This window comes from Simochromis diagramma, unplaced genomic scaffold, assembly GCF_900408965.1.
Source record: "Simochromis diagramma unplaced genomic scaffold, fSimDia1.1 OVJJ01000603.1, whole genome shotgun sequence".
NCBI lineage: Eukaryota > Metazoa > Chordata > Actinopteri > Cichliformes > Cichlidae > Simochromis > Simochromis diagramma.
The window spans coordinates 25,534,029-25,548,562 of NW_024387414.1; the positions used below are offsets into that span (position 1 = coordinate 25,534,029).

The 14,534-nt window shown below is 40.4% G+C and overlaps 2 protein-coding genes across 4 annotated transcripts; both read right to left on the reverse strand.

The window, feature by feature from the left end:
* Window positions 1-1,892: 1,892 nt before the first annotated feature.
* ildr1a (immunoglobulin-like domain containing receptor 1a) lies at window positions 1,893-7,984 on the reverse strand. Its single transcript, XM_040010719.1, has 9 exons — window positions 7,700-7,984; window positions 6,902-7,072; window positions 6,301-6,450; window positions 5,801-5,920; window positions 5,505-5,651; window positions 5,060-5,182; window positions 4,765-4,946; window positions 3,231-3,857; window positions 1,893-3,086 (listed from the first exon to the last, which is right to left on the reverse strand). The coding sequence occupies exons 1-9, from the start codon at window positions 7,743-7,745 to the stop codon at window positions 3,048-3,050; spliced, it is 1,605 nt and encodes a 534-aa protein (XP_039866653.1). The 5' UTR covers window positions 7,746-7,984; the 3' UTR covers window positions 1,893-3,047.
* A 1,805-nt stretch (window positions 7,985-9,789) lies between these two features.
* On the reverse strand, window positions 9,790-13,587 carry LOC120720887 (coiled-coil domain-containing protein 42 homolog). 3 transcript variants are annotated; one of them, XM_040010740.1, is made up of 7 exons: window positions 12,955-13,587; window positions 12,743-12,848; window positions 11,131-11,223; window positions 10,862-11,053; window positions 10,272-10,493; window positions 10,011-10,169; window positions 9,790-9,915 (listed from the first exon to the last, which is right to left on the reverse strand). In XM_040010740.1, exons 1-7 carry the CDS (start codon window positions 12,990-12,992, stop codon window positions 9,796-9,798), a joined length of 930 nt encoding a protein of 309 aa, XP_039866674.1. In that variant the 5' UTR covers window positions 12,993-13,587; the 3' UTR covers window positions 9,790-9,795. The 3 variants fall into 3 exon arrangements, with proteins under 3 accessions (XP_039866674.1, XP_039866673.1, XP_039866672.1); XM_040010739.1 differs by lacking the exon at window positions 12,955-13,587 and having other exon boundaries at window positions 10,919-11,053; window positions 12,743-12,948; XM_040010738.1 differs by lacking the exon at window positions 12,955-13,587 and having other exon boundaries at window positions 12,743-12,948.
* Window positions 13,588-14,534: the final 947 nt, after the last annotated feature.

Here is a 14,534-nt window from a genome sequence, read left to right on the forward strand (position 1 = left end):
AAGAACTTATCTTGGACTTCAGGAAGGGCAGAGCAGACCCGGCCCCACTTTACATTCACGGGAACTGTGTGGAGAGGGTACACTCCATGAGGTTTCTGGGCGTGCAGATCTCTGATGACCTCTCCTGGACTGCAAATACCACGGCGGTGGTAAAAAAAGGCCCAGTAGCGTCTCCACTTTCTGAGAGTGCTCAGGAGGAACAACCTGGAGGAGAGGCTGCTGGTGACATTTTACAGAGCCACCATAGAGAGCATCCTAACGTACGGCATAACAACATGGTATGCAGGGTGCTCAGCTGCGGACAGGAAAGTACTGCAGAGGGTCATCAACACAGCCCAGAAGATCACTGGCTGCTCTCTGCCCAGCCTGGAGGTCACTGCAAACTCTCGGTACCTCAGCAGAGCTGGCAATATCATCAAGGACCACTCTCACCCCAGCAATCAACTGTTTGAACTATTACCGTCAGGCCGACAGTACAGGTCACATAAAACCAGGACAAACAGATTCAGGGATAGCTTCTTTCCCAGAGCTATCACCGTAGTAAATAAGCACAAAAACAATTGAACCTGCTTAGCTATACCATACCGTCACTGTCATTATATTATGCTGCTATTCATACTGTCATGCTGCTATCCTGTATATATCGTACATACTATTGTTTGAGTACTTACGATTGTTTTTTTTTGTACTTTTTATATTTTACATTTATATTTATTATTGAATCTTGCACCAAGGGAGTGGCACTCCAATTTCGTTGTACTCTGTACAATGACAATAAAGGCTATTCTATTCTATTCTAGATGAGCAGCTAACAAATCTGCAGCAACTGTGTGATCCTGTCATGTCAGTATGGAGCAAAATCTCAGAGGAATGTTTCCAGCTCCTTTCTGAATATATGCTATGAAGAATTAAGTCGGCTCTGAAGTCACAAGGGGATTCAACCCATTACTAGCCAGATATAACTGGTAAATTGGCTGGTAAGTGTACAACAAGAGCATCAAGTGATAAACAGTATTTGAGAAACCACTGTGTGGCTGCATTAGGGCATGCTGCTGAAACAGTGATAATGAGTGCATTCAGAAGTGCTGTTTGTGTTTGCCTCATTAACAGAAGCAGGTATAATTAGCGTCTGGTTTCTCAGTTCAGCTCCATCATGTGCACTTTCAACAAAGACAGTGTAAACAGGAAGAAAAAAAAAAGAAAAAAAAAAGAAAAAACACACCCTCATGCACTTTTAAATCTGAGAAAAATACATATTATTTTACATTTAACTTTGCTACTGTTCTTTTTGCCAAATAACCTAATTAGCTGTTCTTCCAGTTGTTTCTTTTTAGTGCGAGTTACTTTCAGTTTTTTGTTGCCCCTGTCCCAGGACTTCTGAGATGAACTGCTGCCATCAAATTGACAATGAGCTCATGTTTTCCATGAAATGTTGAAGTGTCCCAGTTTAAACATTTCACATTTTCTGTGTTCTGTTTTGAATAAAATAAAAACTTTTGAGATTTCTAAATTCTTACATTCTCATTTTTATTTACATTTTACACAGGTTCCCAATTTTTGGGAAGTAGGTTTGTACAATGACTTTACAGAAAACAGTTATATTTAAAAAAAATAAAATAAAATAAAAGCACCATATAACAGAAAAAGAAAAAAACCCAGCTTAAAATGACATTAAGACAATAAAAAAAATAAATAAAAAAAAAACTACATTAAAGCACAAAAACAACTGACTTGCTTTGCCAGTATGTGAAAAGCCCCCAAACAAAAACAAAACAAACAAACAAACAAACAAACAAACCACCCCAAAACTATAATTCTCCTGCAACACCTTGACCTTTACATAAACCGTCCTGCCATCAGCTTTAATTTGCATCATAATAGGCTTTATTTTACAGTTCTACTGTGAATCGTTTTGGGGTTTGGGGTGTATAGTCGATGTCTGATAATTTATAGGTTTTGGATACATACTTTGATATTGCTTTTGCATTTTAGGCTATATTTAGATATGCAAATAGTTCAGAATATTAAAAACTATGGCTGTCAAGAAAACAGTGGCAGTGTGATAACATATGGCAACCTACTTTGATGATTTCTCTCTACATGTGGAATATCGCAAAGATTTGAAGCCCTTATCGACACAACATGTGCGACTATCAAGTTGCTCAAAGGTCAAACAGGAAGAAGAGCAACTCACAGGTACGTTGTACCCCAGATGTCAAAGATTTATTGAAGTACTATGACAAAGTGACTGTACAGTTTTTTTAAAAAGAGAAAAAAAATAGCTTGTAATAACAGTGAATGAATCAAAAAGGTCCGTCACTCCATTGACTGTATGACTAATTTACTCCTAGTATCTCCTAGATACAAGTTATGTACACATGCATTTTCTAACAATAGCCAAGTAATGTATGCATTCTCTTTTAAAATATAGCAAATACAAAAGACACTAAAGACATTATGGAGATGTGAAAGCAATATTTTGTGATTTAACAAAAGCATAAAATGTAATCCTATTGATGTGGTTTAAACTATAAATTCTAATGTAACAAAAACAAAAATGCTTACTCACCCTGAGAGACTTTTCTTTTGCACCTTGTAGCGTTTGTTTCATGACTTTATCCCTTATAAGAATTAACTACCAAATAAATAGAGCTTCAGCACAAAAAACAAAAAAACGCAACAAGCTTTTAGTCCAAATTTCCTTCCGAATAATTTCTTTAGACTGACAAACCAGCCGAGGGGAGTATTACCACAATTTCTTCAGAGTTACAATCATCATTTGGTTTAATTTAATTTAAAAGGTTTCCCTTCTCTCATGAGCCATTTGACCTCTATCCACCTGTATGAGGGGAAAGCATGACGAATATCTGGATTTTTCAATCTCAGAGTTTATGTCCTTCATCAGATGTACAAAGAGTTAGTCATTTCACAGATTAAAAAAAATATATATATGGGCATATAAAAGGGTTTACCCAGAGCCAGACAACAGGCTAATGAGTTGGCTTGCTCTCTGAAACAGAGGTCAGTGTGTTTCGCAGATGGAGGGCTCAGATGACGATGCTGTTGCCACTGCGAGACGCCTTGTCCTGAGAGAGACATACTAACTTTAGATTCACTGCACTAGCAAACAGAGGTTTTATTTATAATAGTGACTGCATGTTTGAGAAATGTGTGATACAAGTGCATTGGTGTACTTGCAAGTTTGCAAACTAAAGCAAAGTATTCCTTACAGAGTAATAATCATTTCTTCGTGCTCCTGGTTTCTGTCCCGGCTCGTACTCTGTGTAACTGGGAGGTTTATCGGACCAGCCTCCACCTCCTCTCCTTGCACCTCCCACCGCCCCTCTCCTGCTGCTTCCCTCATCTGAGCTCCAGGACCCTCCCCTCGAGTGTCGTGCTGCTGGGGGAGAGTAATTCCCTCTGGACCTGCTGTCAAACAAGTCATCCCTGGAACGGGATCGAGGGCGGTCCATGCCTTCTCGTGCCCGGCTGCGACCCCGCCCATCCAGTGACTCCTCGCTGTAGCTCCGGGGAATACCTCTAGATCTGGTAGGTGACGGGTAACGTCTGCCCGCTCCCCCTTGCTCGTCGCGACGAGTGTAGCCACTGCGGCTGCTCTCGCTGGAACTCGGTGGCCGGGTCTTGGGCGCAGGAGGTGGAACTCTGCCTAACTGCGACTCCCTTATTGGCGGAAGCGTAATGACACGACGCTCTGCTGGGCCATCGTTGAGGGCAGAGATCATGCTGGGGGGGCCTGGTGAAAATGGGACATTGACGGGCATGTGGTGGGAAGGAGGCGCATAGTGCTGGGCAGGAGGTGCATAGTGCTGGGTGTGAGGTGGGGGGGGTGGCTGAGACTGAAAGAAGAGAGAGATAAGAAGAAATAAATAACTAAAACTTAAAAACAAAACGAAAACTGTGCCCAGGTTCAATGCTACAAATAGAGTATATACTGTTATGGTAATTGCATCATTAAAATAAATTTAAAAATATATATATCAGGCACTTATCATCAATATGATAAGCCTCAGAAATGAAGTGAACCACTACAGGGAACTTCAGGTTTAGAAAAGCAGAAAATGTTCCACCATTTTAAGAATTTTTGTTTCCTGAGGGAACTAAAATTACGCGGTTGAAGACACCAAGTCAGTTGTGACCTTCTAAAGTGTAATATTTAATTTTCTAACACAATGCTGTGATTAACGTGTTGTGTCAAGTCTGGATGTCTCTAACTATATGCATTCTTGACATAAAAAGTGAAAGACGTGTTTAAAACTAAGCAAAAAGCTCTCTCTTCACTGTGGGTTTGATGAGCCCGTCTGAAACGGTCACACTTTAATTCTCTGATGACATCAGTCAGACATAAGTCATAAAAAGTCGTCGCAACTGACTTGTGTTAGCTCAAAAAAAACGATATAGAAAGCAAAAGTATTCAAACAAGTGCAACGCCCATGATGTAGTAGGCCATGAAGCATAGGAGCCATTACAATTCACAGATTGCTGCCTGTAAACCAGGGGTGGGCAATTCCAGGCCCCGAGGGCCAGTGTCCTGCAGGTTTTAGAGCTCACCTTGGGTCAACACACCTGAATCACATGATTAGTTCGTTACCAGGCCTCTGGAGAACTGCAGGAGCTAGTTTAGCCATTTAAATCAGCTGTGTTGGTTCAAGGACAACTCCAGGCCCTCGAGGGCCTGGAGTTGCCCACCCCTGCTGTAAACCAACAAATGTGTTTTTGCTCACATTAAAAGTCGTGGGAACATACCTGTAGAAGAGGACCGGTCATTTCCAACCCCCTCACTTGGTTCTCCAGGTAGTCGAGCATGTGATTGTTATTGGCTGGTGTGCGGTTACCTTGGACACTGGGAGGGGGCATGCTGTAAGCTGAAGACTGAGGAGGAGGGAGAGGCATAGTCTTTAAAGGGATGCTGCTCCCTGCAACAGACCCTGAAGACAAAAAAGAAAAGAAAGAAAAGCATTTAGAAAATTTAAGGAAACAGCAAATTAAAACCTATTTAAGTCTGTCACTTTAATATGTGCAGATTAATGTGTGCATATACCAGCGTAGAGCATTGGGTTCATCTGGCTGGGGGCGGAGCTCAGTGGTGCATATATTGGTTGTCCTCCTAACCAAGGATTCATGGCCTTCTGAGCCTGCTTCACCATACGATGCTGCATCACAGCTAAAACGTGAGAACAACAATTTCTAGTATGTACAGATTCAGTGAGGCTATCTCAAAGTATATGGGCTTTTTATTTGCAGCATGATAAGGTCACATGTTTGATTTCACTAAGGCTATTAGCAATAGGTACTTTCAAACACAAATGAAGGCCTGCAGAAAGGATCTGTTAATGACCAAACTGAGTGGAGCAATGAAAACAACAATCAAACATTCACTAGATATACAGGCAATGAAATATTCTTCCTTCCTTCATGCTTGGTTTTTTAAACTGCCTTATTCCTTGACTTCTGTTGTTGAAGCGCCCTTAAATGAAAGCTTTTACCTTTCTCAGGACAGCAGCACTTCTGTGGGCAGCAGGGACAGCGGACATAGCAGCAGCATATCTGAGGGCAGCACTGGCAGCAGCAGATGCATAAGAGCATGATGAGAAGGAGAGCACCGATGATGATGAGCAACACAGTCAACCAGTCTGTAGGAAGACGAAGAAAAAGGGAGACGCTCTGTGTCTTAAGAAGCAGACTAGGTTTTTGCGTATGTTACAGCATTAATAACATTAACAGAAGCTGCAGCGCACACAATTATGTGTTTAATCTTATGCATTTATATTTTCTTTCTTACTGTAGACAATGAGTTTGACTTCTTTGGAAGTGATCCCACTGGTGTCTCCAGGAGCATTAACATTGCAGACATACATCCCGTTGTCCCACCACATCACCTCATTGATCACCAGATCTGCCTCTGTCCAGACAATGCAAACATACATGATTAAATTCAACTTCCTCTGTTGTGCCCTAATTTCAGAAGCTCAAAGAACTGGACAGCATTCGTCAATTCACTTCCATCTCTACAAATTAAAAGGCCATCGGGATAACATACTATTAATCCTTTATTTCTGCAAAAATGATCACATAATGAAAATGAAGGAAGAACAACCAAAAAAAAAAAAAGTTCTCACAGTTATTTGAACAAAACTACCAATTCATATTGTACCAAGCATCTATTTAAAAGATTTATACAGGTGCTTCAGCTTAAAAAAAACAAAAAACAAAAAAACAACAACCCCAAAACAAAACAAAAAAACCCAAATCACATTTAGGCTCATCTTGGGGTGAACTCACGGTTTTGGATGGAAATCTTCCGTTCCTGGTACTCTGTTCCCAGTATAGGCTGGTTGCTTCCTGTTTTCTGGACCACAGTGCGTATTGTCCGGTCACGGTCTGGACAGTCATTTGATGGATCTTGTCCTAACTGTAGTTGAGCCTGGTATGCTGCAAAACCCGATGTAAAAGCTTAATAGTGCAAAGACTGACAACTGGCCAAAACATGTTACTGGCTGTTTGGGATAAAACTGGTGGTTCACAAAAGACAAGATCACGAGGTACAACCCACAAATGATCATAGATGAAATTATTATTCTTATTGATATTGTTCATTGCAGCCTTGGGAATAGCAAAAATGAAATGTGTGCAGTAGGAAGCACCACACCAAGTGAGGTGAGAGTAAAAAAATAAAATAAAATAAAGAACTGATTGAGAAACCCCCCCCCAAGAATTAGATCAAATTAATGCAGAGGGCAGAAATGCACAGAAATGTATATGCATTTAAATCTACATCTACATAGATTTCCATCTTTGTCACCGTTGCCAAAAGTTTTTTGGCACTTTAATCCCACTCTGTAGCGGCACCCCCCCACCCCTCAGGTGACAGTTGCTTTTGTACCTGTGGAGTAATACTGCAGTACAGGGTCCATGCAGAAAGACTTGAAAGTCCATGTGAGAATAACGTTTTGGGGGTTTGCAGAGGTGGAGTAGTCGCAGCGGAGGACCACTTTGGCAAACATAAGCGTGCTGTATTGCGTGTAGGGAACGATCACCTGAACGCATACCGACACTGCAGAAAGACAACAGACAGAGAGTTAACCACATATAGTATTATACAATGATCCATTAGGTTACATTATTTATCAGCAAAAGTCCAGGAAGAAGAATAGTGAAAAGGAGACAATGAGTGAGCGCTACTATGAGCCAAGGAGTTAATGTCAAAGTAGCAGGACCAGAAAAACAGGTGGCACAGACAAAGACACAGGAAGTGGCCTACTGTGAAACTACCAAACAAACACTGAAAAGGTGGAATGAAACCCGATGAGTTCATCTAAGTGTGGGCATAGCGCAGTGACTCTTTCCAGAGTGGAAATAAAGAAAATCGTTGGCTTAACTTTAAAGAGTGACTCAATGGTCAGGGTCCCAAGTATCTCTAAAGTGACCCAAATATTAATAATCTCCGACAGACAAATGTTTAAATCAGTTATAAAGACGAGTAACACATAATTTGCTTAACCAACTATGAAACAAGACGGTCATGTTTGATTGCTTCATGTAAACACCTGTGTCATGTGACCGATACTTAAACTTATGTTCATTTTTGTAAGTGTTTTTTTTTTTTAACATTTTCTTGATAAACTGGTTTAGTACACTTGTTTTTACACAAACATGAAGCTAACATGTAAAAAAAAATTACCTTTCAGAAGCGACAGCAGTACGACAGCGACAGGAAGTCTCTCCATGATTACCAAAGGGTACAAACCCCCTCACCCCAAAACCTTTGGCTCCAAATACAAACAGAGAGGCAACACTCCCAAGATTAAAAAAAATAAAAAATAACCACAAAAAACTCCACAAAACACGAGTTTCTAGCTTCACTTTGGCCTAACCAAAACTGCTCATTGTTTCCGCCTACGAGTGCCACTGAAGAGTAGCCAATGTTTGTAGCCGATCCCTGAGACTGAGCTCATCTGTGGCTCCACCCCGAAACAGGTGAGCTTTCCTGTGGCGTAGGCAGGTATAAAGCAGGAAATGCCACGATCATTTGCAAGCGCATAAACAGATACTACCTGTAACATCTCACTGGTCTTATCTGATTTTCTCTGGCTGTAGGAGTATTTTGTTTGTATGACACTGTGACAAATGTGTTCTGAACTCTAGATTCAATCTTTTGACTGGGCTGGAGAGAAACCATCCCTGGATTAGGAAAAAATATGTTCAGCTTATTCCTATTAAGCAAATATTTGCTCTTCCAGGTGTTAGGAAATGTTTTTCGAAATCCCTTCAAAACAGCTGTGTGACTCATGAATGAATAATACAGGAGAGGGAAAAACTGAAGCTGGGCTTTGCTCTTCATGCCTTTGTTTCCTAGACTAATCAAAGTCTTTCATAAAAACCTCAACAATAATAATCTGTGTTTTAGTGAAAACAAATTACACTCATATAACCACACACAGATCCAACCTCTTTGGTATGTTCATATTCAAGTGTACTTACCAACTGCGCTTGTGTAAAACTATTGTAGCTTAACTGTTCTGAATGATCAGCATCATAATTTCTTCTATTCCAACTTCCAAGTGGAAACAGGTCTAATTAACCAAGTAAGTGAAACTGGAACAATTCACTGGGTTCATGAGTTGTGCACTGACATGTTTATTAGTAGGCGTCAGGGATTAAACAAGTGTCATTATTTCCAAGTTACAAGTTAACTAATGATTTGCACTGGCTCCCTGTCAAATACCATATTGAATTTAAAATATTGCTGCTTACCTTTAAAATCATAAACAATATAGCGCCTAGCTATCTCATTGAACTCCGTAGACCATACACCCCTGGGAGAGCCCTCAGATCATCAGCCCAATTACTCTTGGTACAGCCTAGATCTCGGCTTAAGACCAGAGGTGACCGTGCATTTGCCCTGGTTGCTTCTAATTTGTGGAACAACCTTCCCATTGCTATTTGTGCGTCCGACTCCATCCAAACATTTAAATCATGACTAAAAACTCACTTATTTAACCTTGCTTTTCCAGTTAGTTAATACTCCTATACCATCTTCATTTTACGTGCTTACCATTATATATATCTCTTCACTTGATATCCATGTGTTTCTATTGATTATGATTTGATATTTACTCTTTATTTAACTTTTATTCTTGCCCAATTAGTGCCATTGACCCGCTAGCATACTGGGTACATTGCTAATGGTCTTTAATTATTCATGTTTTAATCTGCTGTACTATTGTGAAGCACTTTGGTGTACCCTTGGTCTTTAAGTGTGCTATATAAATAAAGTTGTTGTTGTTAATTTATTGGATTAAGATCACATAAGAAGCTAAATGACTGTCGTACTGACCAATTAACTCATTATGTGTGTACTACAAGTGTTTGTTGTGCGTTTGTAGTTAGATGGAAAGTTGCTCAGTTCTGGCACATGCCTGCTAGTTTTATGTGCCCCCTTATTACTTTAATCCTGACAGTACATAAATATACAGTAAACGCAAAGCAGCTGCTGATTGCAGTTCATGTTCATCAGTGTTTGCTGAATTCATTTCTGAAATTGAGTCAGCGAATTAAATTTTAAAGCCGTAAGCAGGGTGATGCGCGGCATTAGATTAACAGTTGTGGTCAAGGGCTTTGTCGCATGCTGAGGTTGTGGGGTTAACGATTACAGTACTTATTTCATCTTCAGTTAATTCATTCAAATCATAAACACACAAATAAACTTTAGATAAAAATAGTAATAACGATATTTAAACAGATCCAGTGTACAAATAATTTCATAAGACAGTCTGTTCACATTTCTTTATTTGTGGGTTTTTTGCTTTTCTGTTTTCCCTGATCGTTGTTACGCCTTTGTGAGTGAGGCTGATATTGTTGCACTATGTCCGTCTGGTCCTCGAAGAACTGCTTGACCTAAGGAAAAGACAGTAGGGAGGTGTGTGTTACAATCTTCATTTTAATGTTTCACTGTCAGCTGCTCACTGTCTCTGCTCTGTGAAGGTACACACCTGCTCCAGCTGTTTCTCAGTGTCATTCACATCCACACCTTCCTCTCCTCCTACCTGGCCACCAGTCATTTCATACAGATTTAAAATTGCCATCTTAATCTGTCCCAGCTTCAGTGTTTTCCTGGCAGCCGTTTCCTGTATGTTATTCCATTTCTTCTCCTGCATGAACACAGGACAACCAGAGTTCATTTAGAAGACGCCAACATCTAAGGCCGTCTTAGCACTGAAGCTGGGATTTTGATCCAGGATTATGTGTCATACCCATATTAGACCTTCAGAGTGAGTTTTCTCCAGCTTGGTCTGGAGCTGAGACAGCTGGTTGTTCCTCTGCAGCAACAGCAGGTTGTGCTGTTGCTCCAGTGTCAGCAGTGCTTTTCTCTGCTCGTCAGCCTGCTCCTGTGCCTTACTCTCCCTCTCAGAGAGCTGGCATCTGAAGTGGAGGAGACTCTCTAAATGATCCGTGAGCGCCGCCACATCTTTAAACTGCAACACAATTACACTCTCATTAAGGATGTAGCCCGAAAAGCAAATTACCATCTATTTCAAATATGCCAGAGTTTGCCTGCGATCTGAAACAAATCCACTGCTATCATCAGCAATTGTTACCCCAAATCCCAAAAAAGATGGGACGAACTGTAAAATGCAAATACAAACTGAATGCCGTGATTTGCAAATCCCATAAATCCATATCCATCACATTCAAATTGAGCTGATATTTTTAATGAGACAGTCAAATATCTCACTTTATCCATATATGTTAAAAACAGGCATTAAAGCATCAGATGATGTACTGAATTGAGAATAATATTTGTCACATTTATTGTAATACTTGTATTCAAAAGCTACAGTACCTTAGTTATTTTGAGCAGCTGCTCCAAGAGATCTCTGTACACAGAGTGTCTCTTCACCTGATGCTCGAGCTCCTGTTTCTCCTCAGTCAGTTTGGCCAACTGCTCCTTCAGCCTCTCTATCTCTGCCTCTTTTTGAAGCACCCTTTGTCTCTCCTGCTCTGCTTTCTCGATTGCTCGATTAGCTTCTTCATCCTAGAAGCAGATTGAGGGCCTTACTTTTTTGTTCCTCCCATAACATTTATAGCATGTAACGTGATCTCCTGTCATACCTTGTGATACATGTCAAAGCTTAAATGCAGGTCTTGCATTTCCTTTATCTTCTTGTGCAACTCCTCTTCACGCTGTTGCAAACTCTCCAACACCTACATAAACCCACATAATAGGGTTAAAAATAAATAAATTATGCCAAAATTTGTATGAGACTTTTGCTACAAGAAGACAAGCATGTCGCAGTTCTGGGCTGTAATGAAAGTACAGTTTAGAGATACTTATATTTTACTTGAAAATCTGAATTCTTATGCTGTCCTACTCTTCTTCTTCCCTCTGAAATTATGAGCATGGGTAGCAAAATTAAGATATTTGTATACAAAACATATCAAGTGCTTATAAAATTAGTTACTGTGCATTAAGTTGCACTGTTTAAAACAATTAAGATAAACATTTGATCATTACAGTAAAACATAAACTTAACGATCTCCATCTGTCCAGTTAGGAAGCATAAACCAATGTGAATCAATTTCACCTGCTTTAGCCCAAATGAAAGTGACAACAGGTACACTGGAGAGGCACAAATAAGACATGTCTCCAAAAAGGGAATGGTTTTGCAGGTGGTGACCACAGACCTCTGTTCTTGTCAGGAAACACCAAAACTGGCACTGATTCACACTGAGCATATTTTACACACGTTAAAGAGTCTGGAGACACTATGGCAAATGTTATGCTGCCTGCAACATCAACCAGCATGACTGGTTTGGCAGTGGGTGCATGATAGTGTGAAGATGCATTCATATTATTTGTGAATTTCAATCCAGTTGGTCCCCCTAAACGAGGTGGGTCCCTGATGCCTCCCTCATGGAGTCTGATTCTGATAGTTTGTTCAGAAACATGCACAAGTAGCATACTGGAGGTCATTTTGCAGGGCTTTAGCAGTGCTCCTCCTGTTCCTACTTAAAAGTGCAGATGCTGGTGCCCAGCTGGGTTGATGCCCTTCTACAGCCCTCTGGTATAGCCAATCTCCTATTATCTCTACTACTAAGACTGTGCTGGGAGGCAACAGGCTTCTTTTTTTCTTGGGGGGGGGGGGCGGGGCACATACAGCTCCTCCAATGGGCTGAAGGAACCATCTCATGCAACCACTACGACAAGGACACTAGCAAAAACTAAATGTACAGAAAAATCTCTCAGGAATAAAGAGAGAGCAATGGCCTGTGACCACCACCTGCAAGCTGCATAGACGTTTAAATTCATTAGTGTTGTACTGCAATGAATTATCCCTTAATTCTTTTAAAGATTATGGCATTTATATGAATAGTTCCTGATATATCAAATAATATAGTCATACACTTTTACAGCAAATAGATTTTATTTATTATTTAGAGTTTATTGTTAACAACACTGAATGATGGGACAGCCCTGCCACTGCCTTTAAGTGGCAGATAACTGGCTGTTTAGATAATTGTTTAGGAATGAATAGATGCTCCCAATAAAGTGCTCTTAATTCGTTTGATGAAACTTAAATACATTTGTTCGTTTTTAAGATAAGAAATACTTAAACATTCAGTATTGTTACAGTGCGTTGGTAAAGTTCACGCTACCCTTCAAACTGATCGTTCAGCTATCGCGAGAAGTGACTGCCTCGCGTCTCGAGAAATAATTCCGCACCTGTTTGCTTTCCTCGTACTTAGCTTTGAGCTCTTCCTGCTCTCGCTGTAATACTTGTAGCTCTACGAGGACATAGCTACTGTCGCGTCCCGCTGCTGTCCACATCCTGTTCACACACAAGCAGCGGCAGAAAGTTAGCAGCACTGACCGCTCAGATTGATGTTGGCTGGGCTTCACTCGCTCGGACGGGAAGAAGCAGCACATAAACTCACCGTGAAGCCGACTCCTCAGGCGTTAGCTGCGAGAACATGACTTTATGTGTTGTCTTTTCAAATTTCAGCCAGAGTAAACCGTACGGTCTCCAAGTTTTACTCTCCTTCCTGCAGAAGACTCACGACTCTGTAGCGTTTCTATGGTAACAGTTCTGGGAACCTTTAAAGGCGCAGGTCTCCGCGGCAGCGGCTAAAGTTGGTGCTGCAGCCGAGACCCGTAGAAAACTGCACCATTTTTGTGCATTTCATTTTATATCATACAAATGGAAACCTGCAATCATTTACATTGAATACTTAAACATTTGTAATTAAATTGTTGACTAAATAACTGAAATGCTATTGATTAAACAGGTAGATTTCTAGGTGTTTACCACTTGTTTAACCTACATCTGCAGTTTAATCAGAATTAACTGACAGTAACCAAACAGTCCACTGATTGCCATAAGATTTTTGACCAGAAACAGTTGGTAGCTAATTACTTCCATCCACACCAAACCTTTAAGATCCATCCATGGGGTATGTTGATGTCATATCCCTTTGCAGCCATGCTTCATTACAGATGAGAGTTGCTCAACAGCATTCCTGACATTTCACAGGCTGTGAGTGGTCACTGAACCCTCCCATCACAAGCATGCAGTGAAGGAGCTCACATAAACTCACAGAATAATAGCTCAAAAAGTGAATTATTTCCTTCCTATTAATATCTTAAGTAATTACAAATTGTATCCAAATCTTTCACTTGGGTAAAAGTGCAACAGTAATGTAAACGTGCTACACGGCCACTTTTAAGTAAGTATTAAGTCTTTATCAGAAAGAATTAGACATGAAGGGGAACATTTCATTCTTTGGCCCAGAGTAGTTCTAGTGTTCAGTTCTTATTTATTTATTTGTACTGAACCTTTATGCAGCAATCAGTGGTGGCAGTCTGTGGGCAGAAAGTCAAACTGCATCAAAAATATGTGGTACAACCAGTCAGTGGGCTAATCTTGCTTGTGCTGTTGTTGGTCCATCAGCCACCTATGGTGAAGAATGAAGTTATACAACAAGTGAAAAGTGTCTACAGCAGCCGCTGCTTGTACCCTTCATGTTCTATTTTTTGGTCTTTGATGGTCTTTTTGTGCTTCATCTAGATTGAGCGATGTGCAGCTGGGATTTTGGAGGACTCAACGGGAACATATCTGCAGTGGTTGAAAGCCCCTCTCTGTAGGCAAATACTAATGAAAACAAACACAAGTGTAATAGTGCAAACTAAGCATAATTCTACCTGTCTTGGATCTCCAAGGCTGCCCCTCCTTAAAAGCCACCTTTGTTTTGACTGGCTGCTTCTCACCTGCTAAACCTTCCCTTTGGAGGTGTGGCCAGATAACAGAAATCGCAACAAACTGACGTCGGCTTGGCACGCAAACAAAAATAAACCCAAAAAAAGAAAGAAAAAGCTTCCAATTAAAGTATTTCTTATGCAGGATTATAGATTTGATGATGTGTTGATTAGTATGGAAACAAATAAATGGCTATTATTGGTTTGTTTACACAGACATGTTTTTAGATGGACAACATTTTATAATCTCAACGTTCTGGTT